This window comes from Nuphar pumila, chromosome 1 (genome assembly GCF_984573655.1).
Source record: "Nuphar pumila chromosome 1, dmNupPumi1.hap1.1, whole genome shotgun sequence".
NCBI lineage: Eukaryota > Viridiplantae > Streptophyta > Magnoliopsida > Nymphaeales > Nymphaeaceae > Nuphar > Nuphar pumila.
Window position 1 is genome coordinate 3,991,252 of NC_143249.1, and position 27,351 is coordinate 4,018,602.

At 38.8% G+C, this 27,351-nt stretch overlaps 1 protein-coding gene across 1 annotated transcript; it reads left to right on the top strand.

Moving 5' to 3' along the window:
- The first annotated feature begins 455 nt into the window (after nucleotides 1-455).
- Nucleotides 456-26,448, top strand: LOC149847722 (H/ACA ribonucleoprotein complex subunit 3-like protein). The gene is made up of 4 exons (XM_089997243.1): nucleotides 456-592; nucleotides 19,264-19,334; nucleotides 20,753-20,795; nucleotides 26,186-26,448. The coding sequence occupies exons 2-4, from the start codon at nucleotides 19,281-19,283 to the stop codon at nucleotides 26,281-26,283; spliced, it is 195 nt and encodes a 64-aa protein (XP_089853369.1). The 5' UTR covers nucleotides 456-592; nucleotides 19,264-19,280; the 3' UTR covers nucleotides 26,284-26,448.
- The last annotated feature ends 903 nt before the right edge of the window (nucleotides 26,449-27,351 follow it).

Consider the following 27,351-nt stretch of genomic DNA (forward strand, 5'->3'; position numbering starts at 1 on the left):
GATGATTCAAGAGCGGATTCTTATAAAACTAAGACTATAGGTCACATCCACACAATTACATTTAAGAGAAATGAAAAAAAAATCATGAAAAATGCGATTCATACATTAGTTTTCATATTTTCAGTTTTCATATTCTAGTGATTATATATATATATATATCAAAAGAGGTATTATCGAACCCTCTTTCATTGGGTGCAAGTGTTTTAAATTAACCGTAGCTAAAAACAGCTTTTTACAAAAAAAAATTGTGCCACTTAAATTCATCCTATTTACGCCGGACTTTTGGGTGTTGGATGATAAACCCTGCTCATTATATATATATACAGAGAGAGAGAGAGAGAGAGAGAGAGAGAGAGAGAGAGAGAGAGCTGCCTATGTAGTAAAAGCGCCGATTACGCATTTAGCCGGTCTAGTCGAATGGAAAACTAAGATTTTTTTTTTAACGACTACGCGGGGCGGGGGTTTATAAACCTAGGGCCGAGGGTGCATAAACCCTCTCTCTCTCACAGGCTCCATCGAGGCTCATCGCAACCCTCCGAGGCTCCGCCTTTGCGCCCGCCGCCTTGACGCCGTCGTTCCAGCCAGCCTCCAGGTACGCCTCCGATTCTTCTTCTTCTTCTTCTCCTCCTCCTCTCTCCCATCCTCTGCCTCTTCTTCTTCTTCTCCCCCCCTTCGTCGGCCTCTTCTTCTTCTTCTCCCCCCCTTCGTCGGCCTCTTCTTCTTCTCTCCCCCTTCGTCGGCCTCTTCTTCTTCTTCTCTCCCCCTTCGTCGGCCTCTTCTTCTTCTTTCGTCTGTCTGTTAGTCTTTCTCTGTCTCGGATCACCTCCTCCTCTTCTTCTTTTTCTTCTCCTCAGCCCTCTTCTTGCCCCTTGCTATTTCTAATGTTTTGAAGTTCCTCATTTGATTGCAGAAATGTGCATCTTCATCTCCACTTTCTGCTTTTACCAATAATACGAACATGCACATTTTCTTAGTTTCTTCTGATTTCTTTGAGGATGCTAATTGGATTTTTGTCCAACACTTAACTCTATTAGTAGTTGTTTAAGTTCTTTATTTGATTTTGAAAATTATAATATTGTTGTTCTTATCATCTGCTGTTGCCGACTTATGATTTTGAGAAGTTCTAATTTGGATTTGTCAACAAATCCTTTTAATTTGCTGTAATTCTTTCATTAGAATAAAAAGTTCCTTGAAATATATTAGCCTCATTGGGTAGATCTCATGGCAAAATATTTCCATTTCCATTTTCATCTGATATAACTATAAGATCTTTTGTACTCTGAAGTTGATGAAATATATATATATATATATATATATATATATATATATATATATGAATTTTCTGTTTTTTTTTAATCATGTTTCTCTAAATCTGAATGCATGTTTCAGTAAAATTGTAAAAGCATGAATCTGTTAAGGCATTTTATGAATTTTGTGTAAGCATGTCTATATTCTGATTTTTTTTTTATATATCATGTTTCTCTGAGTACATGTTTCATTAAAAGCATGATTCTAGATTGCGATCAAGGCATGAATTTGTTTGTCAATACATTATACATAATATGCTAATACATTATATACATTTTATTCTTTTGTTCATTTATTTATATACATTTGATTGCTTTTTATTCTTTGGTTCATTTTAAAATTTGATTTTTTGTGTGATAAAATAACCAATGGAGGAGGGGCCATCTTCAGCTAGTGCAAGTGCTTCTATTTGCATATTTTTTTATATATTTTATTTTTTTAATTAAGCTACCGACTAGTCTGCTGACTAGGCACCACCCAGCGCTTTTGACTACATAGGTCACTGCTTACGGGGCTTTTGAAGGGTCCATTTCCATGTTTTTCTTGAATATGACCCTACAGATGCGTTCTGCCCTTTTGATTTTATAAGAATGGACTCTTGCATCATTTGATTTCGATGCACAGGGTTTTTTTTTAAAAGGTTTGAAAATCAATAGTGTAAAATTTTTATACAACAACAACAACTACGCCTTCATCCCAAAACAATTGGGGTCGGCGATATGAACCAACAAAGAAAATCATTCTGGGTCTTCCACATGAATCCTTCTCCTCCAATCATTTCTATCCAATGCCATGTCCTCGGTGAGGTTCAAAGCATGCATATCCTTTCCTATCATCTCCATCAAAGTCTTCCTAGGCCTACCCCGACCTCTTTTAACTAATATATTTTTTCATTTCTCCATCCTTCTAACTGGAGCATCATTAGGCCTTCGCCGAATATGTCCAAACCGTCGTAAACGATTCTCTTTCATCTTATTTTCAATGGGTGCAACACCTACCTTCTTACGTATCTCCTCGTTCCGAATCTTATCTTTTATGGTATTCCCACACATCCATCTAAGCATACACATCTCAACTACACTCATTTTTTGAATATGATGTCTCTTGGCAGCCCAACATTCCGTACCATATAGTAAAGCCGGCCTAATAGTCGTCCTATAAAACTTTCCCTTCAACCGCAATGACATTCTACGATCGCACAACACTCAAGTTGCACTTTTCCATTTTATCCACCCAACTTTTATCCTATGATTTACATCTCCATCAATTTCTCCATACTTTTGAATGATAGATCCCAAATATTTGAAACAATCATCCATCGGTATTTCTTGCTCACCAAGCTTCACTACACTCCCATCACTACTTCATTGCTTACTAAACCGACATTCCATATATTCTGTCTTACTCTTACTCAACTTAAAACCTCTTGCTTCCAATGTCTGTCTCCATAATTCTAACTTAGCATTAACCCCAACTTTAGACTCATCAATCAAAACAATATCATCAACAAACAACATACACCACGACAAATTTTCTTGAATTGATCTCGTAAGCTCATCCATCACTATAGCAAATAGGAAATGGCTTAAAGCAGATCCTTGATGTAACCCAACCGTTATAGGAAAATTGGTTGTCACCCCTCCACACGTGCGGACATTGGTTACTACTCCTTCATACATATCCTTAATTATACTAATGTACTTAAGAGAAACACCTTTCTTCATCATTGTCCACCAGAGAACGTCTCTAGGTACTCTATCATATGCCTTCTCCAAATCAATAAAAACCATATGCAAATATTTGTTCCTCTCTCTATTTCTCTCAATAAGTTGTCTAAGAAGATGTATAGCTTCCATAGTTGATCTTCCAGGAATAAAACCAAATTGATTCTCCGATATCATGACAATCTTCCTCAACCTAGACTCAATCACCCTCTCCCAAAGTTTCATAGTATGACTCATGAGTTTTATACCACGATAGTTTGTGCAATCTTGTATATCACCCTTATTCTTATATAGAGGCACCAAAGTACTATTCCTCCACTCATTAGGCATCTTATTTGTCCGCCAAATCTTGTTAAAAAAATTTGTCAACCATTCTAAACCTTTCTCTCCCAAACCTCGATAGGTATACCATCTGAGCCAACTGCCCTTCTTGATTTCATTTTCTTCAAAGCCTCTGCAATTTCTTTCTTTTGAATCTTGCGTATGAAGTCACGATTCATCTCATGAAAAGGAATGGACAAGTCTGCAAGATCCTGAGCATGACTTCCATTAAATAACTTATCAAAATAATCTTTCCATCTCTCCTTAATCTCCTCATCTTTGACTAAAACCCTTTGTGTTTCATCTTTGATATATCTAACCATACCCAGATCCTTCGATTTTCTATCTCTCCTCTTTGCAAGCCTATAAATATCCTTCTCACTCTCTTTGGTATCCAACTTGTCATAAACCTCCTTATATACCTTATCCCTTGCGTTTCAAACTACTTTTTTAGCTTTCTTCTTTGCTATCATATACTTCTCCAAAATTTCATTATCACGACTCTTACTTAGATTTTTATAACACTCTCTTCTAACCTTAATAGCTAATTTGACATCCTCGTTCCACCATGATGTATCCTTACCTAGCGGTGCACCGCCTTTATACTCACCCAATACCTCCTTAGCCACCTTTCTCATACCACCCGCTATCTTATTCCACATCGATTCTGAATCCTCCTCGAGACACCAATCAACTTCCTTAATTACCTGCTCTACAAACATTTCTTGTTTAGCCCCTTTCAGTGCCCACTACTTAATTCTAGGATCTATCCTATGTCTATCCCTTTTGCGACATTGTCTAATTCTAAGATCTAAAATTAAGAGTTTATGTTGTGTAGCTACACTTTCTCCCGGTATAACCTTACAATCGATGCAACAACCCCTATCTCTCTTTCTAAGTAGGAAAAAATCTATCTGACTCGTATTAACCCCACTTTTAAATGTTACTAGGTGAGACTCCCTCTTCCTAAACCAAGTGTTTGGTAAGATCATATCATAGGACAAATCAAAATCTAAAATCCTTTCTGCACTTTCGTTTCTTTCTCCTATATCATAGGCTCCATGGATACTCTCAAATCCATCCCTACTAATGTCTACATGTCCATTAAGGTCACCGCCGATGAAAAGCTTTTCTCCATAAGATATCCTTTGTACTACTCCATCTAAATCTTCTCAAAATTGACGCTTAATGGAATCATCTAAACCTACTTGAGGTGCGTAAACACTAATAATATTAATAATATCCGTACCTAATACTAATTTAATAAGTAAAATCCTATCACCCTTCCTATGAACCTCAACTACATTATCTATAAACTCACGACTCATAACAATCCCTACTCCATTCCTATTTCTATTTATTCCTGTATACCAAATCTTATATCCCCAAGGTTCTATCACTTTTGCCTTCTCACCTATCCATTTGGTCTCTTGTAGACATAACATATTAATCTTTCTCCTACACATAACATCTACTAACTCTACCAACTTACCAGTTAAAGACCCTATGTTCCAAGTGGCTAACCTAATTTTATGGTCTTGGACTAACTTCTTTACCCCCACCCGTCCAACAAAGTGAGGGAACCCTTGCCTATTTGACACCACACCCGGGCGCCGGTGTGACGTGTTGCTTCCGGGCGACGACCTAGCAACCCTTGCCCATTTATCACTGCCTCCGGGCCTATAGAGTACAGTGCGTCGCTCAGTAGGGAACGCCCCAACGAAATTCTCATATTGGTTCATATTCATAGGGTATGACTAAGTTTTTATGCTGGCTATCACTGGCCTACCGCAACCCTCCTCCTTTATCCGGGCTTGGGACCGACAGTGTATAACTAAACAGTAAAATTTTTATAAATATCATAAATATTGAAGGCTTAAAAAAATCATGTTTTTTTATATAAAAAAACATTATCCAAGTGTCTTTTCCTAACAAATCGACCATGTCGAATGCATCTGCATGGTCAGATTTTTGAAAAAGTTAAACAACTCAGACCCCCTCTTCGCTTGTGGTAGGCTGTCGTAGGCAACTGCTCCCTTCTCTCTCTCTCTATATATATATGCATGTCCTCGTGTCTTGTTTTTAAAAAGTTTCTCAAATCCATGTCACGTGTCCAAACCATGCATGTGTATCCTCTCGTGTCTTTGTGACAGATTTTAACCTTGCTAACATGACCATAGTGGTCCCCAAGGGGTTTGGCGTAGTGGTAAGTGACCTTGGCGCTAGACGGGCAGTCAAGGTTCAAATCCCACGGGCGTCAACCCCTTGCGCAAGCCAAAGCAAGGCGACTACCTGGGGGATGAAGAATGCACTAAGAGTTTTACGCTACCAGGATGACGACCATAAGTACGGCAGGCTAAACCAATGCGACTAGGTCTCCTATCCAAGGGCAGTTTCTCCGTGTCATTTAAGAAACAAAAATAATCATAGTACCAGGCAATAAAAATATTCAATGCTCATCATTATATCCATATGATTTGGCTAAAGTTTTAGGGCTGTTTGTCACTGTCATCAACCTTCCTCTTTTATTTAAACTTGGGACCTATGTAACACGGACTCTTCTAATAGGGCACCGCATCTGCGTCGCACCCGCACCCATGCGGGTGTGACACTTGGACATGGATTCCTTTGTGTCAGGTAAGGTCAACCACACTGAGGTCCATTTCTGTCCAAAAGTAGATTCGGTTAACCCTAACCAAGTCCAGTTTTATCTATATTATATATAAATACATAAATGCACACACATACACATAGTGTTAACTTAAAACTGTTAAAAATTATATATATATATATATATATATATATATATATATATATATATATATATATATATATATATATATATATATATATATATACCATCCCTGCACCCACACCTATGTGACATAGCTTGGGACTTAATAACTTGACTTTTGCCAAGATGAAGAACATAACAAAATGCAATTCTTGGTGTGAAGGTATTCAATTCTAAGACTTGAAAAAATTAAGATTGTTCAGCCCCGTTCATCTTAGGCACACTAAACTAATTCACCTTAGTGTATGATTCAAACACCAAATTGATTTGAGTAGTGTCCAGATTAAAGCACCAAAATGATTTTTTATTATAGTTGATGCAACTCGTAGTGTTTGTAAATGAACTGAGCACGGGCTGTTCATGCTTGGCCCATAAAGATTGAACCTTACCTTGAGGTCATGGTGAACCAAGCTCACACTGCCTCATTCATGCATGCATACACACACACACACAAAGATATGGATGGTATAAAAATCATTTTTAATTATGATATCGTTTTAACTATTTATTTTGTTTAAAATAAGTAGGGGTGCTAAATTTGATGTTCTGCCCAGCTTGTGGTGTTAACTGGGTCAGTCCCAGCCAGTGAAATGATCACGGTCTGGATAATCAGCCTGAACTGGTCAGCCTGGTCAAACATAGTCAAAGGCAATTTGCGAACTGCTTGTGGCCGTCCGTGTGAGCCGGGCACGGACCAGGATTGTCCAGCCAAATGTATGCATTTGAGAGAGAGAGAGAGAGAGAGAGAGAGAGAGAGAGAGAGAGAGAGAGAGAGAGAGAGAGAGAGAGAGAGAGAGAGAGAGAGAGTTTCGATGGATTGGGTCCAAATTTAAAATCATTCACAATATGGGCCACTTCTTTAGGCCTAAAACCGTTTGTACTGGACTCCTTTAGATCCAAAACCATTTCAACGGGTCAGACTTCTACAAGAAGTCAGTGGATTTATTCGGATCCAATTAGAAGGTGCTGGTTTTAAATCTGAATCAAGATTTGACTGGATCTACCATAAGAAAGGCCATACTCCAGTCCAATGAGGATTACATAAAGCATACCCAATTCATACTTTGTAAAATAATATTTTTATGTTTTTTTACATTTAAAAATACAAATCTTAATAGTAACTCTGGTCTGACCTGGGTTTGGTATGAAATTTCATGAACTACACCTGTATGCTAATCGGATGTGTCAGGTGTAACCTAGATAGTTAATAGGACCCCTTCCTTTGTTACCAAACCGTGACCTTATTGATCCGGTATGGGTTAGGATCAAGTCATACCTGACCATCTGACACCCCTAATTGCAATTAGTGCTGGAAAATGAGCTGAACGAGCCAAACAGGTCATGTTTGGGCTCAACTCATTTACCAGTGGATTGAGCTCGTGGCTCGGCTGTGCTCATGTTTAACCGAGTTGGGCTCGAGCTTGACTCATCCTTGCATGACACGAGCTGAACACAAGCTGGCTCATATAAAAACATTCCATGTTATTTACATATGAAATATATATTTTTTATATATTACACTTAATATACATATATATATATATATTACACTTAATACTTCATATTTTATGTATATATTTTCATTTATCCTTCTCTTTGTCTATATATTTTATGCATTTTTTTCATATATTACACTTAGAAAATATATATTTTATCTAAATTACCTCACTTGAGTAGAGTCAAGCCGAACACACCCTGTGTTTGAGCTCGATTCATTTAAGCTAAATGATCTGCTCATGGCTTGTTAGCACCAATCGTGAACATGAACAAGTTTGTGTTGAACCCTAACACTACCATTGCATACCCTTGATCCAGTGGCCGCCTCTCGCTTCTTTGGCACCTGAAGAAAAAGGAACTCTCTCTATCTCTCATCATGATCATCTGGAGTTGGATTCGGTTCTTTGTGATTTTTTCATTGATCTTAGGGTTTCATTTCAACTATTTGTAGCACGTTTCTCTTTGATGTTTGGCATTTACAGAGTTTGTCAAATTTCATCTATCTGGTTGAACATAAGTCGAGTAAACCATCTCGAGTTAAGTATGTTAGTTTGTGCTTGAATTGGATGAATCCCCATCAGTTTTACTTGTGACTTTTTTCTTGATGTTCTCTTATTCACAATTTTAGTTTGGTTTCGTTGTGATATGAGATATATCAGAGAACCCTAAACATACAAGAAATGGAAGGAAGAAGAGGAATAAGGAAAGCTTCATCCTTTAGCTATCAAAGAAATAATACATGATATATGGGGGTTGACCCCTCAAAGCACAAAAAGACTAAAAATGTTGACTCTCTACAAGGACAAAAGTACTCGTATAAATAAAGGCATGTACATAAGAGAGGGGTAGACCAAGAATAAAAATAAAAACTCATATAACGTAATACATCTCAACACTCCCCCTCAAACTTGAGATGATGCCAACAAAATCATTCAAAGTTTGGAAAGAAAAGTTCTAAAGTGTATTGGAGGAAGACTTATTGTGAATACATCGTCTATTTGATCCTTGGATCCCACATGCATGAGAGAGATAATTCCATCTTCATAAGCTCGTTTTGTGAAGTGACAATCAATCTCAATATGCTTCGTTTTCTCATGAAATTCAGGATTCTTTACAATGTGAATTGCACTCAATTATCACAGAAAAGAAGGGTTCGATCTTGAATAAGTACACCAAGATATTTTAGCAACCATCGAATCCATATGAGTTCAGCTGTAACTTGAGCCATAGCCTTGTACTCCGCCTTTACTGTGGATAGTGCTACTCATTGTTTCTTGCTCTTCCACGAAATCAATGAGCTCCCAAGGAACACACAAAATCCGGTATTTGACAATCAATCTCTTGTAGAGCCTCCAAAATCTGCATCACAATAAGTTCACAATAGGTTCTAAGGTCACACAAGGTGAATGAGGAGAAGAACATCTCATACTTCATGGTATTTCTAACATATTTAATTATTCTCGGTACAACTTAGTGCACTCATAAATTGACTAACTGCATGAACAACATGGAAAATATCCGGCTTGGATATAGTTAAGTATTTCAAGCTTCCAACTAGTTGCTTGTATAAAACAGGGTCATCTAACTCTTCCTTCTCCATCCATAGCTCTTAACTTTGCATTCGCTTCCATATGTGAGTCCACCTTCTTAGTATCATCCACCAATCTTTCTTTTGATACTAGTTCAATAGCATATTTGTGTTGTGCCAAATAGATTCCTCGTGTTGAATACGCCACCTCAAGACCCAGGAAATACTTTAGAATTCTTAGCCAGATGGATCCACACATAAATGTTTAGCAGTTCTTGATGTATCAAGTTTTTTGTCTTCCATCATCTTATGCTTACCCTAAGATGTCAAAGCATGAACACCATTTGCCGTCATGGGTGAGCAAATGAAAAAAAATGATTTGACCACTTCTCCTATGGCTCAGTCTAGATTTCCTTTCTCTAGATAATAACTATATTGGTTTAAGAACACCATTTTTGTTACTGTTAAATCTTCTCAGACCCAATAGGTTGCACTTCAAAGATTTCACAACTTAACAAGGGGAATTTGAATTTTGTAACAGTAATGAAAGATAATAAGTTATAAATATCAAATTTGAATCACAAGTATCTGTATGTTTACTCCTTATCTGTATATATAACCATTAAATTGAAGGTGTAATGGCAGTATAAGCATATGTATCATATTGTTTTTGTAAGAAAACATGATCCTCCAAATTGTATTCACCAAAACAACAAGGTGGACACTCAAAGAGTTTCACCAAAACACCAAAAGAACATTCACAAGCCACAAAATAGGCTCACACACAAACACCCACTAAAGGGGCAAACACAAGGAATAAAAATAATATTTTATTGATCAAGACCATGCAAGAAAGATACATTTGAGGGGGGGTTTCAACCCTATTTATACACACAAGAGGAGTCTCCTTAGAGAGATGTTGGGAAGATCCCAACGGCTCCAATAGAGCCGTTGGGCTCTCTATCCAAGGCTCTCTAGCTACAAAGTAGCTGAAAAAGTAAACAAAAAGTAAAAATAAAAAGTAAAAAGAAACTAACCTAGTTAGGCACTAACCTAGTTACTATTTACTAGTTAGGTACTAACCTAACATGTATATATATACATATATATGTATATACACAAATTTGTATATGTACACATACATTGTATATACATTTACATTTTTAACACTCCCACTCAAACTTACGATGAATAATTGAAAGTTTGTCCAAGAGAAAGTAAAATCTAGGAGCAACGAGAGGTTTGGTAAAGAAGTCCACCAATTGATATTTTAAAGTAATGTAGGGAAGATCAATAGTGCTATGTAGATATTCCTCTCGTATATAGTGACAGTCCATCTCAATGTGTTTGGTTCGTTTGTGAAATGCCCGGTTGTTGGCAAGGTAGATGAAACTTTTGTTGTCACAACACAATTGTGATGCTCTTGTACTTGAAACACTCATGTCCTTAGCCAAACCACCTCCATGGTGGTTGTAGCCATGGTTCGATATTCTGCTTCGGTTGAGGAGAAAAAAGCTTTTTGCTCCTTTTTGCACCTTCATGTGATCAACGAGTCACTTAAAAACACAAAAAAATCAGTGGTTAAATGTCAGTTATTTGGATCACCTTCCTATTCGGCATCAATATAAGCAACTAAATCTAAAGAGGAAGACAAACAAGAAAAGTCCTCGAAAAATAGAAGTTTTGATATATTTAATGATACGCAAAACTGCTCTCATATGAACAATGATGGGAGCATGCTGAAACTAGCTTGCTGTGTGAACTGCGTGTGCAATACCAAGTCTCGTAATTAAGAGATATGACAAAGCCCCGACAAGTTGTTTATATGGTGTTGGATTTTCTAGTGGTTTTTCATCATCAATCTTCATTTGAACATTTACAACTTCGGGAGTGTCAATCTTCTTATCATCCGAAATACCTAACTTGACAACAATATCTAAAGCAAATTTAGAATGAGTTAGTAAATAACCTCTAAAGAAATAAGCAACTTCTATACCAAGAAAATTCTTTAAAAACCCCAAACCAGTCATTTCAAAATGTGTTTTGAAAAGTCTTTTAATGTTTTCAACTCACATTTTGTCACCTCTTGTGATGATCATATCTTTCAAATAAATAAGAAGAATAATAATACCTGCATCAGAAATCTTAACAAACAAAGTTGTGTCAGTTAAACAAAATTGAAATCCAACATCAAATATAACTTGACTAAACCTATCATACCAAGCCTTTGGAGCTTGCTTAAGGCCAAGCCTTATCTAAACGAAGAGTCTTTCTTTTAGGAATAATTATACCAGGCGGTGCTTTCATATAAACTTCTTCAACCAATTTACCATTAAGAAATACATTCTTAACATCCATTTGGTATATAAGTCATTTCTTCACAGAGGCAAGGGCTACTACAATTCTAACTATGGTCATCCTAGCAAAAAGTGCAAATGTTTCTTTATAATCTATTTCATATTCTTGGGAGTATCTGATGCAGAGCAAGATAAACCCGGGTCCATACAACGTGACCCAAGCAGGGGCCCGAATTTACACTCTAGGGATCAGACCCAGGCAACGGATCCAACCCAGATATTGGTTCCCAGACATGGGGAAGAGGTCTCACTGCGTACCAATTTTAGACAAGCACAGAGGGTACGTGACAGACGACTCCAGATCCAGCATCACACCGGAGGGGTATCGGGTCTGGGGCCGGACCTGATACCCGAATCCAGCCAAAGCCTTTAAAAACCCCTGTAGGGTTGATAGAAAAATCGCATCAGCTTTGCCTTTCATTGTTTTCTCTTTTGTTCCTTTTCCAGTAGACTTTTGCCTTTGATTATTCCTTTTTTTTCTGTTGCTTTCGTTGTTGCTTTTCACGCCCTGTCAGATCTTGCATTTCCAATTATTCATCGTTGTTTAGTGGAAGTTCCATTGAAAATAAAAAAGAAACAATACAACACCACGTTTTGGGTGGCTGTTTTCCTCTTATCACTGCATATCATACGTTCGTGAGCAGCGTGCCAACCATCTCAGCAAACAGGAGCATTGCAACCGACTTTCCACACGACATTAGTTGGTAGGTCTGCCCATTGACAGCCCCTTAACATGGTTGTTTGGGGATTCTCACGTGACAACAAAGAGCAACCACATCAGATTCAAAATACCGTGAAGGCTTCATCGTGCCCTCCCTGCATCAAATGGTATCAGAGCCCCAAGCATCCTCCACCGCCGATAGCATGCCACCAAACGTGAGGAACGATCCGACGAAGGGAAGGGAGCAGGAGGACACCGACAGCCAAATGTCATGTATGATGGAAATGATGACTCGAATGGACGAAAATCTGTTGCGTGTCAGCTGGGACGTGGACAACATGTCGAAACGACTCGATGGGGTCGAAAATTAGATCGCGGTCATCGAGTCGCGGATAAAGCCGCACACGGTGACTACATGTCAAAGGGGTTTGGGAGTGGCCGACGATGCTGTTGTCCTCAATGAAGCTGCGGCAGTCGACCCAGATCAACTGATGCACGTTCAGCCTGTACAATACAAAGGTCCGAATTCGGCTCTCCCTCCCCAATCCGATCTACCTCCTCCGCTCCAGACGAACCAGAGGATCCACGCAGGTATGCCGCCCCCCTCGGGTTTACCCCTTTCACTGCAGCAAGCTCCTGCGGCTGCACCGCTGGCCGGACCTGCTCTACAGGACCCCAGCTTCATGCTGGGTCCTGCCGAGGGTCCAGGCTCGTGGCCGCGAGCCGCTAGGATGACACCTCTGATTGGGTCGTGCCAACAGCAGGGTCCCAGCATCACGTTGGGTCGGGCTGCTGATCCAGGGGTGTCGACCCGACTTGGGAAGGCGATTGTTTTTTATGATTCCGTGCGTGGGAGCAAGAAAGCAACAAATCAATAGCCGGGTCCGGACCCGAGAGGGTCTAGACCCGAGTTCGCGAATACCGGGGCCCGGGTTTCGGGGACCACCTTTTGGGTCCCCGTGAGCGGGTCCGAGTGTCAAAACCTCTAACCCGACTTACCCAGTTGGGTTTGGTTCGCGGGTTGCCCCAAACCTAACCCAACCCATTAATTTTGAACCTCAAAATGGACCCTTTACCGACCCAAACCCATATCGGGCCCGGAAAGAGCTCCAGTTTGGATTTGAGTCGGGTCAGGACCAGACCCATACTCATCTAGATTGTGGATTGCATTCAAACTAGGCTTTAACCATCACAACTCGATCCCCGATCCGACCTATCCATATCTGGGTCCGACGCGTAGCTTAGGATTAGACCCGATCCAGATCCAATCGGGTAATTCATCCCAGTACTACACTACCCAAACCCAATACCCTTACCAGGCCCAAGCCTTTGACCCAACCCAGATCCAGAATCCCGTACCAAACCCAATCCACTGCTTCTACCCTAATCCAACCCATAACCCAGACCTGTACCATCCTGTTCCTACCCACCTAGAGCCCGAGACCCGACAACCCCATCCCCCTTACTTTGGACCTCCTGTCATACCGGTGCTACAACGCCGACCACAGATGGCTCCCGCCCACGGGCCTGCCAGATCGAGGCAGATTCAGCAGGGACCGACGCGACCATAGCGGCGACAACAGGTCGTCAGAATTCGTCAACCTCAGCAGCTAGGCGAACAGGACCACAGAGATGAAACAATGTGGGATGATGACACCTTCTGGAACGAGCATCCTGCAGGAATGGTGGAGGCCCGACAACAGAGAGCACCAGAGTGCCCCTCTACGTATGGGGTGAAGTTGGAGCTTTTAGAGTTCGCAGGTTGGTTTGATGCGGAGCAGTTCTTCGATTGGTCATATGCTGTGCAGTTCTTCTTCGACTACCACGATGTCGCTGAGCACCGCCGTGTCTCTCTAGCCTCTACTCGATTGAGAGGCCTAGCACAGACATGGTGGGTTGAGCTACAGATGTCGAGAGAGCGGCAGGGATTAGTGCGCGTACAAATTTGGGAAGAGATGCAGCGGTTGATGCAGTTTAAGTTCGTGCCGTCAGATCACGCCGAGAGAGCCTACAAGGAGTACCTGACCTTGCGTCAAGGCACCAATACTGTGGTAGATTACACTGCTGAGTTCCATCGTCTTTCCCTACGAGTGCAGATCGAGGAGACCGCCCGCCAGCAGGTCACGAGGTATATTTCTGGTCTTCGTCTTACTATTTCTGACGACTTCAGTTGTATCACAATTGAGTCATTGGATCAGACAAGTAGTTATGCTATGAATGTGGAGGAGAAACTGAAAAGGAGGTAGGAACATAGGACATCCCGTAGTGATCAGTCCAGTCAACCCAAGTCTAGTTTCCCAACCAGGGGAGTGAGCTCCCCTAGAAAAGAGGACTCAAAGTCCATCCTTGGAGTCGACCCTAACAAACCCAATCAGTCTGGACCCGCGTACCATACCAGATCCAAAGGTAAGCCCAGTGAGTCCACCGTTCGATGTTTTAGGTGTCAAGAGTTAGGTCATATTGTGTTCAAGTGTCCCACCATGAGTAAGAACACCCATCTCGCAGATGTCATTGTTGAGTCTGCGTCCGATAGTGATAACGAGGGTGAGTCGCCTGTTGAGGGAAACAAAGAGATGAAAGTCATAGAGTTCGATGACAGCCTTGAAAAATTGTTAACCATCCGTCATGTTTTGACCACATCCCGAGAGTCGATCCCGACAAAATGATTGCGGAATAATATTTTTAGAACCCGGTGCAACTGTGAAGGGCGCATACCGAAGCATGTGAGAATATGGTGTCAGAGAGTATCGTGTCCACCTCGAACTTGAAAATGAAAAAATTGTCCCAACCCTATAAAATGGCATGGTTCAAGAAAGGGAACGAGGTACCTATCACCTTGCGTTGCCTAGTTCGATTCTCCATGGGGGAGCATTACCACGATGAAGTGTGGTGTGATGTGGCCCCTATGAGTGCGTGTCACATCCTTTTGGGACGCCTTTGGCAGTTTGACTGTAAGACGGTCCATGATGGCCGTAGGAACACGTACACATTTGTCTTTGAGGGTCATAAGATAGTTCTTTTTCCCACCAAGGAGACCGAGTTTCCCCGACTCACGGGTCTAGTAGACCAATCTTTCCTCGTTGAGCTGCCCGAAAATTGGCACCTTTCTCCGACATTTAATGTGTATGATCTAAATGTTTATTGTGAGGATAACAAGTCGTCAGAGTCGACTTCTTCCCAACCAGGGGAGAATGATGCAGAGCAAGATGAACCCGGGTCCATACAACGTGACCCAAGCAGGGGCCCAGATTTACACTCTGGGGATCGGACCCAGACAGCGGATCCAACCCAGATATTGGTTCCCAGACTTGGGGAAGAGGTCTCGCTGCGTACCAATTCTAGACGAGCATAGAGGGTATGGGACGGACGACTCCAGATCCAGCAACACACCGGAGGGGTATCGGGTTCGGGGCCGAACTCGATACTTGGATTCAGCTAAAGCCTTTAAAAACCCCTCTAGGGTTGCGTGCGCAGGAGATAGAAAAATCGCAGCAACTTTGCTTTTCGTTGTTTTCTCTTTTGTTCCTTTTTCAGTAGACTTTTGCCTTTGACTATTCCTTTTTTTTTTCTGTTGCTTTCGTTGTTGCTTTTCACGCCCTGTCAGTTCTTGCATTTCCAATTATTCATTGTTGTTTAGTGGAAGTTCCATTGAAAATAAAAAAAGAAACAATATAGCACCACATTTTGGGTGGTTGTTTTCCTCTTATCACTGCACATCGTACGTTCGTGAGCAACGTGCCAACCATCTCAGCAAACAGGAGCATTGCAACCGACCTTCCACACGACATCAGTTGGTAGGTCTGCCCAGTGACAGTCCCGTAACGTGTCTGTTTAGGGATTCTCACGTGACAGCAAAGAGCAGCCACATCAGATTCAAAATACCGTGAAGGCTTCATCGTGCCCTCCCTACATCAGTATCCCTTGGCATCTAACCTAGCTTTGTGCCTTTTAAGGGTTTTCATCACTCTTGGTTTTTATCTTGTAAACTTTTCGACAACCTATGGGTTTCTTTCCTAAGGGAATATCTTGGATAGTCCAAGTATTCACCTTTTCTAAAACATCGAATTCTACCCTCATGGCTTCTATCCATTCTGAGTGTTTTTTTGCTTCAACATAATTGAAGGGTTCTACGTAGGAATCTATCAATGCAATATAAGCTTGATACTTCGGTGAAAAGGACTCATAGGATACACATTTTTCAGGGAGTTTTGATATGCCTGTAATATTGAATACAGTTCTGATTTTGAGATTATTCTTCACTTATCTCATTGTCAAGAGATTGTTCTTCACTCACCATATCATTTCTGATATCCTGATCTTCATCAAGATCAACATCACAATTACCAAACTTTAGAATTAGATCCAACAGGAAAGAGTACTCAGTTATGTTCTTAGGATTCTCAAATTCATTTTTTTTTCTAAGAAAGACACATTTCTTGCAACATATAGTTTCTTATTTTTAAAATCAAAGCATCTATATCCTTTTTGGTTACTTGCATACCCCCAAAAGGCATAAGGAATAACACTTGGAGAAAGTTTATCATTTTTATCATTGAATACAAAACATTTGCATCCAAAAACCCTTAGTCTAGAATAATTAGGAGTAGGTTTAAATATTTTTTCAACTGGTGATATATTTTTTAAGATAAGTGATGACATTCTGTTAGTAAGATAAACTGCGGTCAAAGTGGCTTTGGCCCAAAATTCTTTAAGTACTTGATTTGAGATAAGCAAAGTTCTTGTGGTTTCTATGATGTGCTTATGTTTTCTTTCAGCTAAGTCATTTTGTTATGCAATATAGTGACAAAATTTTTGCTCTGTAATACCATTTGATTCTAGGTAATCTTTAAAATTTTTTGATAAAAATTCTTCTCCTGAATCAGTGCGAAAGATAGAGACATGCTTTTGAAATTTATTTTTGACCAAATTGTGAAATATTTGAAAATATGAAAAAACTTTAGATTTATTTTTGAGAAAATAAATCCATGTGTGTCTAGTAAAATCAACAAAGATTATATAATATGCAAACCCACCTTTAGATATAACAGGTGTTGGGACCTAAACACCCGAATGCACTAACTCAAGTGGTCGTTTAGAGACAAAAGTTCTTTCTTGGAATGAAAATCTTTTCATCTTGCCAAAAATACAAGCTTCACATGTAAATTTTTTAAAATTGTAGCTTTGAGCTCACTTGACTCTTGTGCAACCGATGATACCTTCTTCTCATAGGGTCTCTTTAATATAGGACAATATCTCTTGACATGTCTCGGTTTACGATAATAATAACAAATAATTTTTTTCTTCTCAAACTCGTTACCTTGGTTTTCATAGTTGTCATTGTTTGGTCTCCCATAATATGGTGGTTTGTAAGCATGAACATGGTTTCTCGGTCTAGACACGGTTAGGACCGAATCATCATCTTCTTTAGATGTCTTCTTTTTTAGTCTATTTTCCTCCATACTTAGCTCTTCAATAGTATATTTAATAGAAAGAACTTTTTCTTTGTGAAGAAGAACCGATTTGGTAGACTCAAACTCCGGTCTTAGACCATTGATGAATTAATAGAAATGCTCTACATCAATTTGTCTTTGACGGAGTTCTATGTCTTTTAGATAATAACATTGTGGCTCAAGAAGAACCAATTCATTTTTAAGGTAAGACAACTCACCAAAGTATTCTCTAATACTTTTTCTCTTTGAGTCATGGTGCATACTTTGTCTTGTAAGTTGCAAATTTGAGCAATATCTTTAAGAGAATACATTCTCTTGAGATATTCTCATACTTTATTTGCATATTTAAACTTAGCTAGACTCGAGCACTTCTTGATATCAACACTACTAATGAGTCAAGACATAATCTTGACATCCTTCGTTATCCATTATTTCCATTTTTTCTCATGCGTGGCCATAGCCTTGGTTTTTTTCGCCTCCGTAAGAGGTACCATTTTTTCTCCTTCTATCTTGGTAAGAATTAGTTTGGGTTCCAAATCCGACCCATCTACAAATCCCCACAACCTTTTTCCTCATATGAAGTGCTTCATGATTGAAGTCCATGTTACAAAGTTTGTATCATTGAGTTTGATGGGTCTTAAGGTGACATTATCATTGTCATCCATGTTTACAAGGGCTAAGAAAAAGTAGATAGAGAGGTGGAAGACTGAGAAGAGATAAACAAAAGTATCACGAGTATTCTACCACCAAGAGATAATCTCCAATGAAGAACACGAGCACAGGAGCACTCTACCACCAAGAGAGCACTACGAACACACGAGTACTTGAGTAACTTTTGCAAAAGAGACATTATCTCTTCAAAATCTTGAGTGGCACACTTTCCAATGCACCAAAAAATCAGCATGATCATTCAAATTGTATCCACCAAAACAACAAGGCGGACACTAAAGAGTTCCACCAAAATACCAAAAAAATATTCACAAGTTACAAAATAGGCTCACACACAAACACCCACTAAAGAGGCAATGATCAAGACCATGCAAGAAAGATACATTTGAGGGGGGTTTCACCCCCTATTTATACACACAAGCGGGGTCTCCTTAGAGAGATGTTGGGAGAGATCCCAATGTCTCCAATAGAGCCGTTGGGCTCTCTATCCAAGGCTCTCTAGCCACAAAGTAGCTGAAAAAGTAAACAAAAAGTAAAAATAAAAAGTAAAAAGAAACTAACCTAGTTAGACACTAACCTAGTTACTATTTACTAGTTAGGTACTAACCTAACATGTATATATATACATATGTGTATATACACAAATATGTATATGTATATGTACATTGTATATACATTTACATTTTTAACAGTTTTGGTATCTTGAGCCAGTATAAAATATCACCTTCTCTCTCTCTACACATACAGACAAATGCATATAGGTGATGACTGTGTGAGCACATAGAAAGTTCTCATTTTTCTCATGTTCTAGCATTGTCTTTCTAACAAGAAATAATTTGTGGTTTGATATTTATTAGTTGAGCTTATTATTCTTAAGATTTATGTTTTTCTCATTTGTGCACATTATCAGATCTTAAGTGATTATTTCTAAATGATATCTAATGATTTTGACAGGCCAAAGTTATTTAGCCATGTATCTTCAATTTTATATAAATGAGAATGGTGACAAAGTTTACACAGTCAAGGTACTAATTTCATTCTTGCATAAGCAATTTGTTGTTGTGGAAACTGATAATATTACATCATATTGGCATCCTGTTTTCTTAAAATTATGTTCATCTGCCAAATATAAGACTGGATGTTTTCCCTAATTATTTTCATTTCTAGATATTTCTTATATTCAGTTGAAAACGTTTAGAACTTTGTCCTTTATAGATTTTGAAAGATAATTCAAGTATTATTGTCCTTTTGCTCTTTTTTAAGCAATACCTTATATTAATCAAGAACCATTGATGCAATAATGAAAAGAAATGGAAACTGCAATAATCAAGAGGTGACATTCTCCAGATTCGAGATCAAGGCCCATTCCTGGCTGGAAGCAGATCAGGTCATGCTGAACATGAGCGTCTTTTGCTCATGCCGACATTGTGTCCGTCTGTTTGCATTTTGGATGAATGCCACGTGGTTTTGTTGACTTTTGAGCTTTTTAAAATGCAAATCGGATGGCCACGATGTCAGCATGAGAAAAAACGCTCATGTTCAGCATGACCTGATCTGCTTCCCTGGAAGATCCATAAATTGAGCATTCCTGGAGATCTTTCTCAGTGAGGTTGCAGTTGGTTTGAATCAAAGCCTTGATCCAGGAAGGCTTGCTTTGTTGGATGCATTTCTAATCAAGAATAAAGGTTTATTTAATTGGAATTGGGAAAAAGGGGTCTTAAATTCTTAATAAAATTTTAAACCCTTTTTACAACGTTTATCACTTTCCAAGACCTCCTTTTTTGAATATTTATTTTAAAGTAACCTGAAAACTTTTTTCAAGACCTAGTCTTCATAACTTAATAGTTGCTGTTTAGGATTCATCCAAATGGCTCCCAACACTCATACATTTGTGTAAATTCAAAATTTGTAAAAATAATTATGTCATAGTAGGGTAATCCTACGTTAAAATTAAAATCAAATTAAGTAAACAACTTTTTTGGTGTTTCAACAACTAGAAGTAGATTGCAAGGAAAAACAAACTTAAGAATGATTTGTATTCTAGAACATGCACCTGTTAAGTCACAGTTTTACATCAAAGTCTCTAAAAGCACTTTCAAGACCTGCAGAACTTAGTGGAAGCAACCTTTCTTGCCATTTAAAGTTGCAATAAGCTAGGTTTGGCCCACATATATCTATGTATATATATAATGTGTGTGTGCAACTTTGTTCTGGAAGCAATTGGGATGTCTTAGAATTAGCTATCCAATCATTACTAACCATGGTTTGGATTTGCAAGACTATTAACAAAAGGACAGAAATTAGTATGCAAGGTTATTAATAAAAAACAGGAAAAAAATTATTTGCTTTCATCCAAAGCCATGTTGAAGATATAGTCTCTTCTGTTATATCTTATTGGGGCATGTTCAAAATGTAAACCATGATTTTCTCCTTTGGTCTACAGAAAGAATCACCTTTGGGAAAGGCGACAGAGTCTGCTCATCCAGGTAGAGCGCATTTTCATCGTTTCAGATTGTCATTTTAGAGAGGAACCGTGTGTGTGTGTGTTCAATTCCCACTGCCCGTTCGATATGTGGCCGTGTGCCCTTTGTAATGGTACTAAACTGCAATATTTTATTGTGGTGTACTTTTGGTCTGCATAGATACCAATCATCAAAAGCTAGAACTAATTTTTTGATGTGACATTAATGGTTGTTTATGAATTTCATATGCTAAGGCTATATCCTATGTTACCTAGACATGAAAATAGGTATGAGACACAAAACAGACACACCTGGTATGACATGAGCTGTGTACAACTGTGTGTTGCAACTGTACCTGCAAGAAAAAAATAAAGAAAGAGTAGAAGGGAAGAATGAACAACAGATGAAGAGGGAAGAAAAACACGATAAATAGAGGGAAGAAGTTGGGTTATGCTAGTTAACCGTCCATTTTATTCATAATGCACATTAGGGAACAAGGGAACATTTAAAACCTATGTCACATGGGTGGGGGGGTGAGGCACTTTCAAAAAACTTGGGTGCAGGGGTGCGGCAAAAAAAAAAAATATATCATTTTTAAGTTTTAACAGTTAACAACATTAACACTAATGAAATAAAAAAACAATTATCACAATATCATCAAATCAATTCATCATCATGCATGCAATAAATGTTAACAATCTACAATTCTATTCTACATCATAAAAACCAACACCACAATTATAAAAACAATCAAACAAGTAAAGCAGAAAAGAAGTAAATTATATAGTATACTAACAAAAGAAACAAAAAATGCATAGTTACATACCAAAAATATATTATCCTATACAACGTATATGACGAAGCGATAATGAATCATAATAATTTTCTTCTTCATCATCAAATGTATCATAAGAAGAAAGACTGAGCTCAGATAAATCCATGTTTATAATGTTGAAATCATGCTCTCCCTCTAAGTTACACTCTTTTGGGTTTACATCTCAAAATTTGGATGATCCTTGTCTGCATTACAAACTCAATTTGAAAATGTTAAATACAAGTATATTTAAATGAAAAAACTAAGAAATAGTTAAATAACTAAGAGAGCAAATTAGTACCGGTATTCATCATTGGTTCTCAAAATTAGTCGAAGATTTGAATGAACATATACTAAATCCTCTGCACGCTTGTTGATGAGTTTGTTTCTCTTCATGTTGTGGATTTGAGAATATGTGCTCCAATTTCTTTCACAACATGATGAACTAGCAGTATGAGATAACAATCTCAATGCAAGACGTTGGAGAAGAGGTGTTTCTGATTCAAATGTTGACCACCATGTAATAGGATCTATATTATCTTCCTCTCTTGCGTGCTTGTTCATATAATCTCGAAGATGCAAAATTTTCAAACTCTTGTGTGACTTGATTTAGGCTATGTGATTATGGATAAAGTCTTGTCATACACATATTTCTATGCATTGATAGCTCTGGGTCTAAATTTGGAGGGACACGACCAATACCACCTTCCTGCCACTTTTTTGCATAATATTTTGGATTAAGAGAATGTGCCGTCAATACAAGTGAGTGTTGCTCTTATTCCATCTTGTGGCTAAAACTGAATGAATATGGTTAAAAAATTCTGAATCAGCCTATATTTTTTCAATCATATTATCCCACATTTCATAAACTTTGTGAAGCATGAGTTCAACCTTATCAACTTCTATCAACATTTCCCAAATAGGTTGAGTAAATTGAAGAAAATATATGACCCTGTCCCAAAACTCATCATCAACACGATAGAATGTCCAATTCTCACCAGTCACCATGCTAACAAAAGCATTCTTCACTTCCTTAATCCTCTTCATCATCACAATGATGGACGCAAAACGTGTTTCAGCGATCTTCAACAATTTCAGGTCAGAATGTCTATTAAATATAGCATTAGCATGATGATGGTTGACAACAAAATTATTAATGCTTTTGACATTTTTTTCTAATTCTTCAATCCATGAACATAAAGCATATGTTGGTGAATTTTCTTCTTCTTTGGGGTTGTAGATACTCTTGAGGGCCAAATTCAAGATGTGTGCTACAGAGGGAGTCTAAAAAATATGAGGATACTCACTCTCCAAACTCAATGCTGCACTTTTACAAACTTGAGCATTGTCTGTGATGATTTGTATTACTTTTTGATCACTCATTTTTTTTATTACTTCTATAAAAATCCCTTCAAATACTCATCATTTTTATATTTTTCCGATGCATCAACTACCTTGAAGAATACTGGGCCACTAAGCGAAGAAACAATGAAATTGATTAGTGGACGCCTTTGAATATCTGTCCACCCATCAGAAATAATGGAAACTCTATTTTGCTCCCATTAATATTTTTTAATTTCTAGCAATCTCTCAATATTTGCCCTCTCTTCTGTAAGAAGTGTGGTTCATATTTTTTCTGAGCTTGGATGTACATAGCCACTCAAATTACAATTTGCCAAAGAAGTAACTAAATCCTTCCAATAAGGATTTTTAGCTATATTAAATGAGAGTGAATTAAAATAAAAATAGCTCGTTACTTTTCTATCTATCTCCTCCCTTCCATATGTATTGAATAATGTTTGTATTGTTCATCTTCCTCTACTTTCTACATTCACTTTTCTTTTTTTTTAGCATCTTCTTGGTGGCTTAAAAATGACACACTAATTGCACAAGAATCACTCATTGTCTTCCTTTTATCATATTCTTTTTGTATTTTCTTGTATTGTTTTCGTATTGCCTCATCAAATCTTCTGCATCCTGAAATGCCATGTCGTGGTATCTTCAACAAATGAGCCTTAACTCTTGTGTAAGACCCAATAAAATCTTTTTCACATAGCTTGCATCGAAATCTCTTGTTTCCACCACCTCTTCCTCTAATTTTTGCAAGCTTATCTACATGTACCCATAGTGGCCTCGCATCATCACTCCCACTACAACTATCAACAACACTAGCAACAAAACTCACATGTGGGCATGGGGATGATGAAAGTCCTTTCCCTTTATCCATCATTTTTGTCCTAAAAACACAAAAAAAATATAATCCGTTGTTCGGTGAAAGCAACGGCGAAACTAGTGACAAAAGAAATATAATTAATTTTTTCGAAGGAGGTGGTGGCTTCGGTGCCAAACCCGAAATGAGGTTGGGTCGACGAGATCAAGTTGGGCTTGGCTTGGCCGAGCCGTGCTAAGCTCGATTGAGTTGAATCGAGCTGGGATCAGTTAGGAATGAAGTGAGCCAAGCTTGGTAAGAATGAAACGAGCTGTGCTCAGTTAGGCTTAACCGAGTTGGGCTTGGCTCGATTGAACCGAGCTGGGCTCGACTCAACTGAACCAAGCTAAGCTCGATTGGGTTAATCGAGTTGAGCTCTACTCGACTGAACCGAGCTGCACTCGGCCAGGGTTTAATCGAGTCAAGCTCAGCTTGACTGAACCAAGCTGGCTTGATTAGAGTCTTAACCAAGCCGGGCTCAGCTTGATTGAACCAAGCTGGCTTAGTTGGCGTCTTAACCAAGCTAGGCTTGTCTCGACTGAACTGAGACTGACTCAGTTGAGTTGAAACCCACAAAGAATGGCGAGCAACAAAGCTGTTAGTGGCTCGCCGAAAGGAAGTAGAAGGCGGGCCTCCAACCTGCCCTGTTTTCAAAAAAATGTGCAAAGAGAGAGTGGGGGTGTCAGTGGTTGGAGGGCTCGACTAAGTTGAGCTTAGTCCCAGTCGAACCGGGGGCACCTTGGGCATAGGGTGGCCTTCGACAATGCGTACAAGACACAGAGACACAATGAGGTTGGTGGCGGGTTGTGAGAAAGAGAGCGACTGAGAGTGAGAGAGAGACAGAGAGAGAGAGAGAGAGAGAGAGAGAGAGAGAGAGAGAGAGAGAGAGAGAGAGAGAGAGAGAGAGACCTGATAACTGAGGAGCGGCCGGAAGGAATCGGCGAAGGCGGGGCCTCGGCTAGAGGAAGCAAACTCGGGAGGATTAGGGCAAAAAAAATTTGCCCTAATCCTCCTCCCCTCAGGCCTTCTCATCGGGCATATTTTTTGGTCCAAAAATTGGACTGCACTGTGTGCCGCACTCGCGTTGCGTCACGTCGACGCGGGTACGACACCCGGTTGGCCGAATCCATGTGACTTAGTTTAAAACTGTCACCTGGGTGTGGGTGTGGCACAACAATTCAAAAAAATGTGGGTACGGGGACACGACTATATATATATATATATAAAATCACATAAATACAAAATAAATTCAAACTAAACTGAATATAATCTAAATATATATGCTATATCTAAAATATATATTACATACTGAAAATATAAAGTTATAAACTGAAAATATAATTATAAATTGAATAAAAACTTGTATGTATGGAGGGTAAAATGGCATGTCCAGGTGTCGACGCGTGGTAACATGGGTACGGAGGGCAAAATGAAGTGTTCGTTTGACATAGATTTAAAAGAAAAAAAAACTTACAAATTATAGTATGAATGCCCTATAGGTTTTGGACCAGTCAATCTCATGTTACCTGGTCAAACCGAGATTGGCCAAAAATTTACTTGCAACTCATGACTATATATATAATTATGTACATTCAAAATTCTTGATCTAAAGCAGAAAAACATATCTTATGCACAAATTCTTTGAAATGATTCAAGATTTATTTTATAAACATTGAATAAAAATTTCATATTTCAAATTGAAGTGTAATGTAACCAATGACAAATCTTTCTATAAGAAGAAATATATGAAGTTAGGTACACAATGTTGAATGTGATACAAGTTTCGTTGTATCCATGAAGTATGTGTCTAGTGTTGATCTAGTGTCTTGTCATGTCGACACGGTGTGCAAAAGTGAAAAGTGTGTGCAACATAGATTTTATCCAGATAAAATTTTGCCAATTTATTGGCCAAGGGAATCCTACTCTTTTTAAAGCTGATATTATAACTTCTTAGCTATGGCTGAAAGTAGGGAATTAATAGACACTGCCAAGCATATCTGAAAGACTAGATATATAATTTTTGATGATTGTCTCTACTGCAAGTTGGAAGTTGTCTTAGTTTGGTACCATGATAGATCTCATGTAGTCAAAGTAATAGTGGATGGGGGATTGGAAGCTAAAATCCCTTAGGTAACATGAGCAGTGTTCTGACACATTTCTTGGTCCAGTAGCCAGCATGCTTGAGCTGGTGATCGTAAGCTACACTTGAGCTTTTATGCTTCTGAAGCGGGTGGTGAAATCCGGAGCATTATTGGTGTACTTGGGGGCTTGATATAGCATTGAGTCAGGCCAATTTCATTATTATCGTTATTTTTTTTAAAACATTTTGGGTTCTTTGATTTTTCTTTTTAATAGAGTGGATGATTAACATTAGTCCTTCCCCTGTTTCAGCTCGTTTCTCCCCTGATGATAAATATTCGAGGCAGAGAATCATGTTGAAGAAGCGGTTTCATTTGCTTCCAACCCAGCATCCTCCACCAAAGTACTGAGAAGATATCTTCGTGAACTAGCGCATCGTCCTTTTTCTAGTATATACTTCCAAGATATGCTGGTTGGATGTGATATCATACTGCTATTTTTTAACCCTATGATGACCTCAGAAACAAGGACGGGACGTTTGGTTAATGAATGGAAGTAATCCTTATGTTTGCTTATTACTAGTTTGTAATTGTATCGAGGCGTTGCTCATCTGGCGCTCTGGTTCAATGGCTGTTTGGTTAAAAAGATGGTGGAAACTTCTCTGAGTTCAATGGCTGTTTGGTTAAAAAATCCAACATTGTTGGATCGGCTGAAACAATGCAGCATGCTTGATGTGGTGAGGTTTGAGGGCTTTGCTTCTGGCGATTCCGATTTTCACTGCATTGTTCCAGCCCTTGCCTAGCTGTAACGCTGTTCTGCCCGCCAACCCAGCCAACCAAACCAAACCCACCACACAACCCTAATCCCTCAACACACAAAAAGTGAAAAAAAGAATATTAATCCTGTAAATCTCAGGATCAAAGTTGCGTTGAGCCTTCTATCAGTTTGCTCGTCAAAACCATTTCGAGTCCATATTGTACAGTGGTTTCTAGTTGAATTGAGGGTTAAACTTAAAGTGCAATTTGTGCATGCAAGGGATTTCTGTCAGACTTTGGGAAAAGGAAGTGCGTAAAATACCATGATTTTGTTTTAGGGGGGGGGGGGGGAATGTTTGCTACCCTCACGGGTAAGAAACCCTCTACGTAAAAACTGTTTTTCTTTTTGGGTACGCCTGATTCTCCAGATGTGACTTATATGTTCGGTTTATTAGAAACCGGCGCTTGGATAATGTTTTTCTGACTTGTATATTAGATATTTTTTGAAGGCTGAATTAATACCTTACAATTTACCAAATTCTCAACCTTCAAAAAATTCTATTTTTACGTTGAACAGATACGAACGAAGTGCGATTCCTACTATTTTGACCATGCTAAACACATTCATGAGGCCAAAATTGGTCAAAAACCTCCACCTATAAGTTCCTTACCCAAGAGGGTAGCAAATACTTTCCCATATTTTCGCAGGTCAATTTGGCCTTT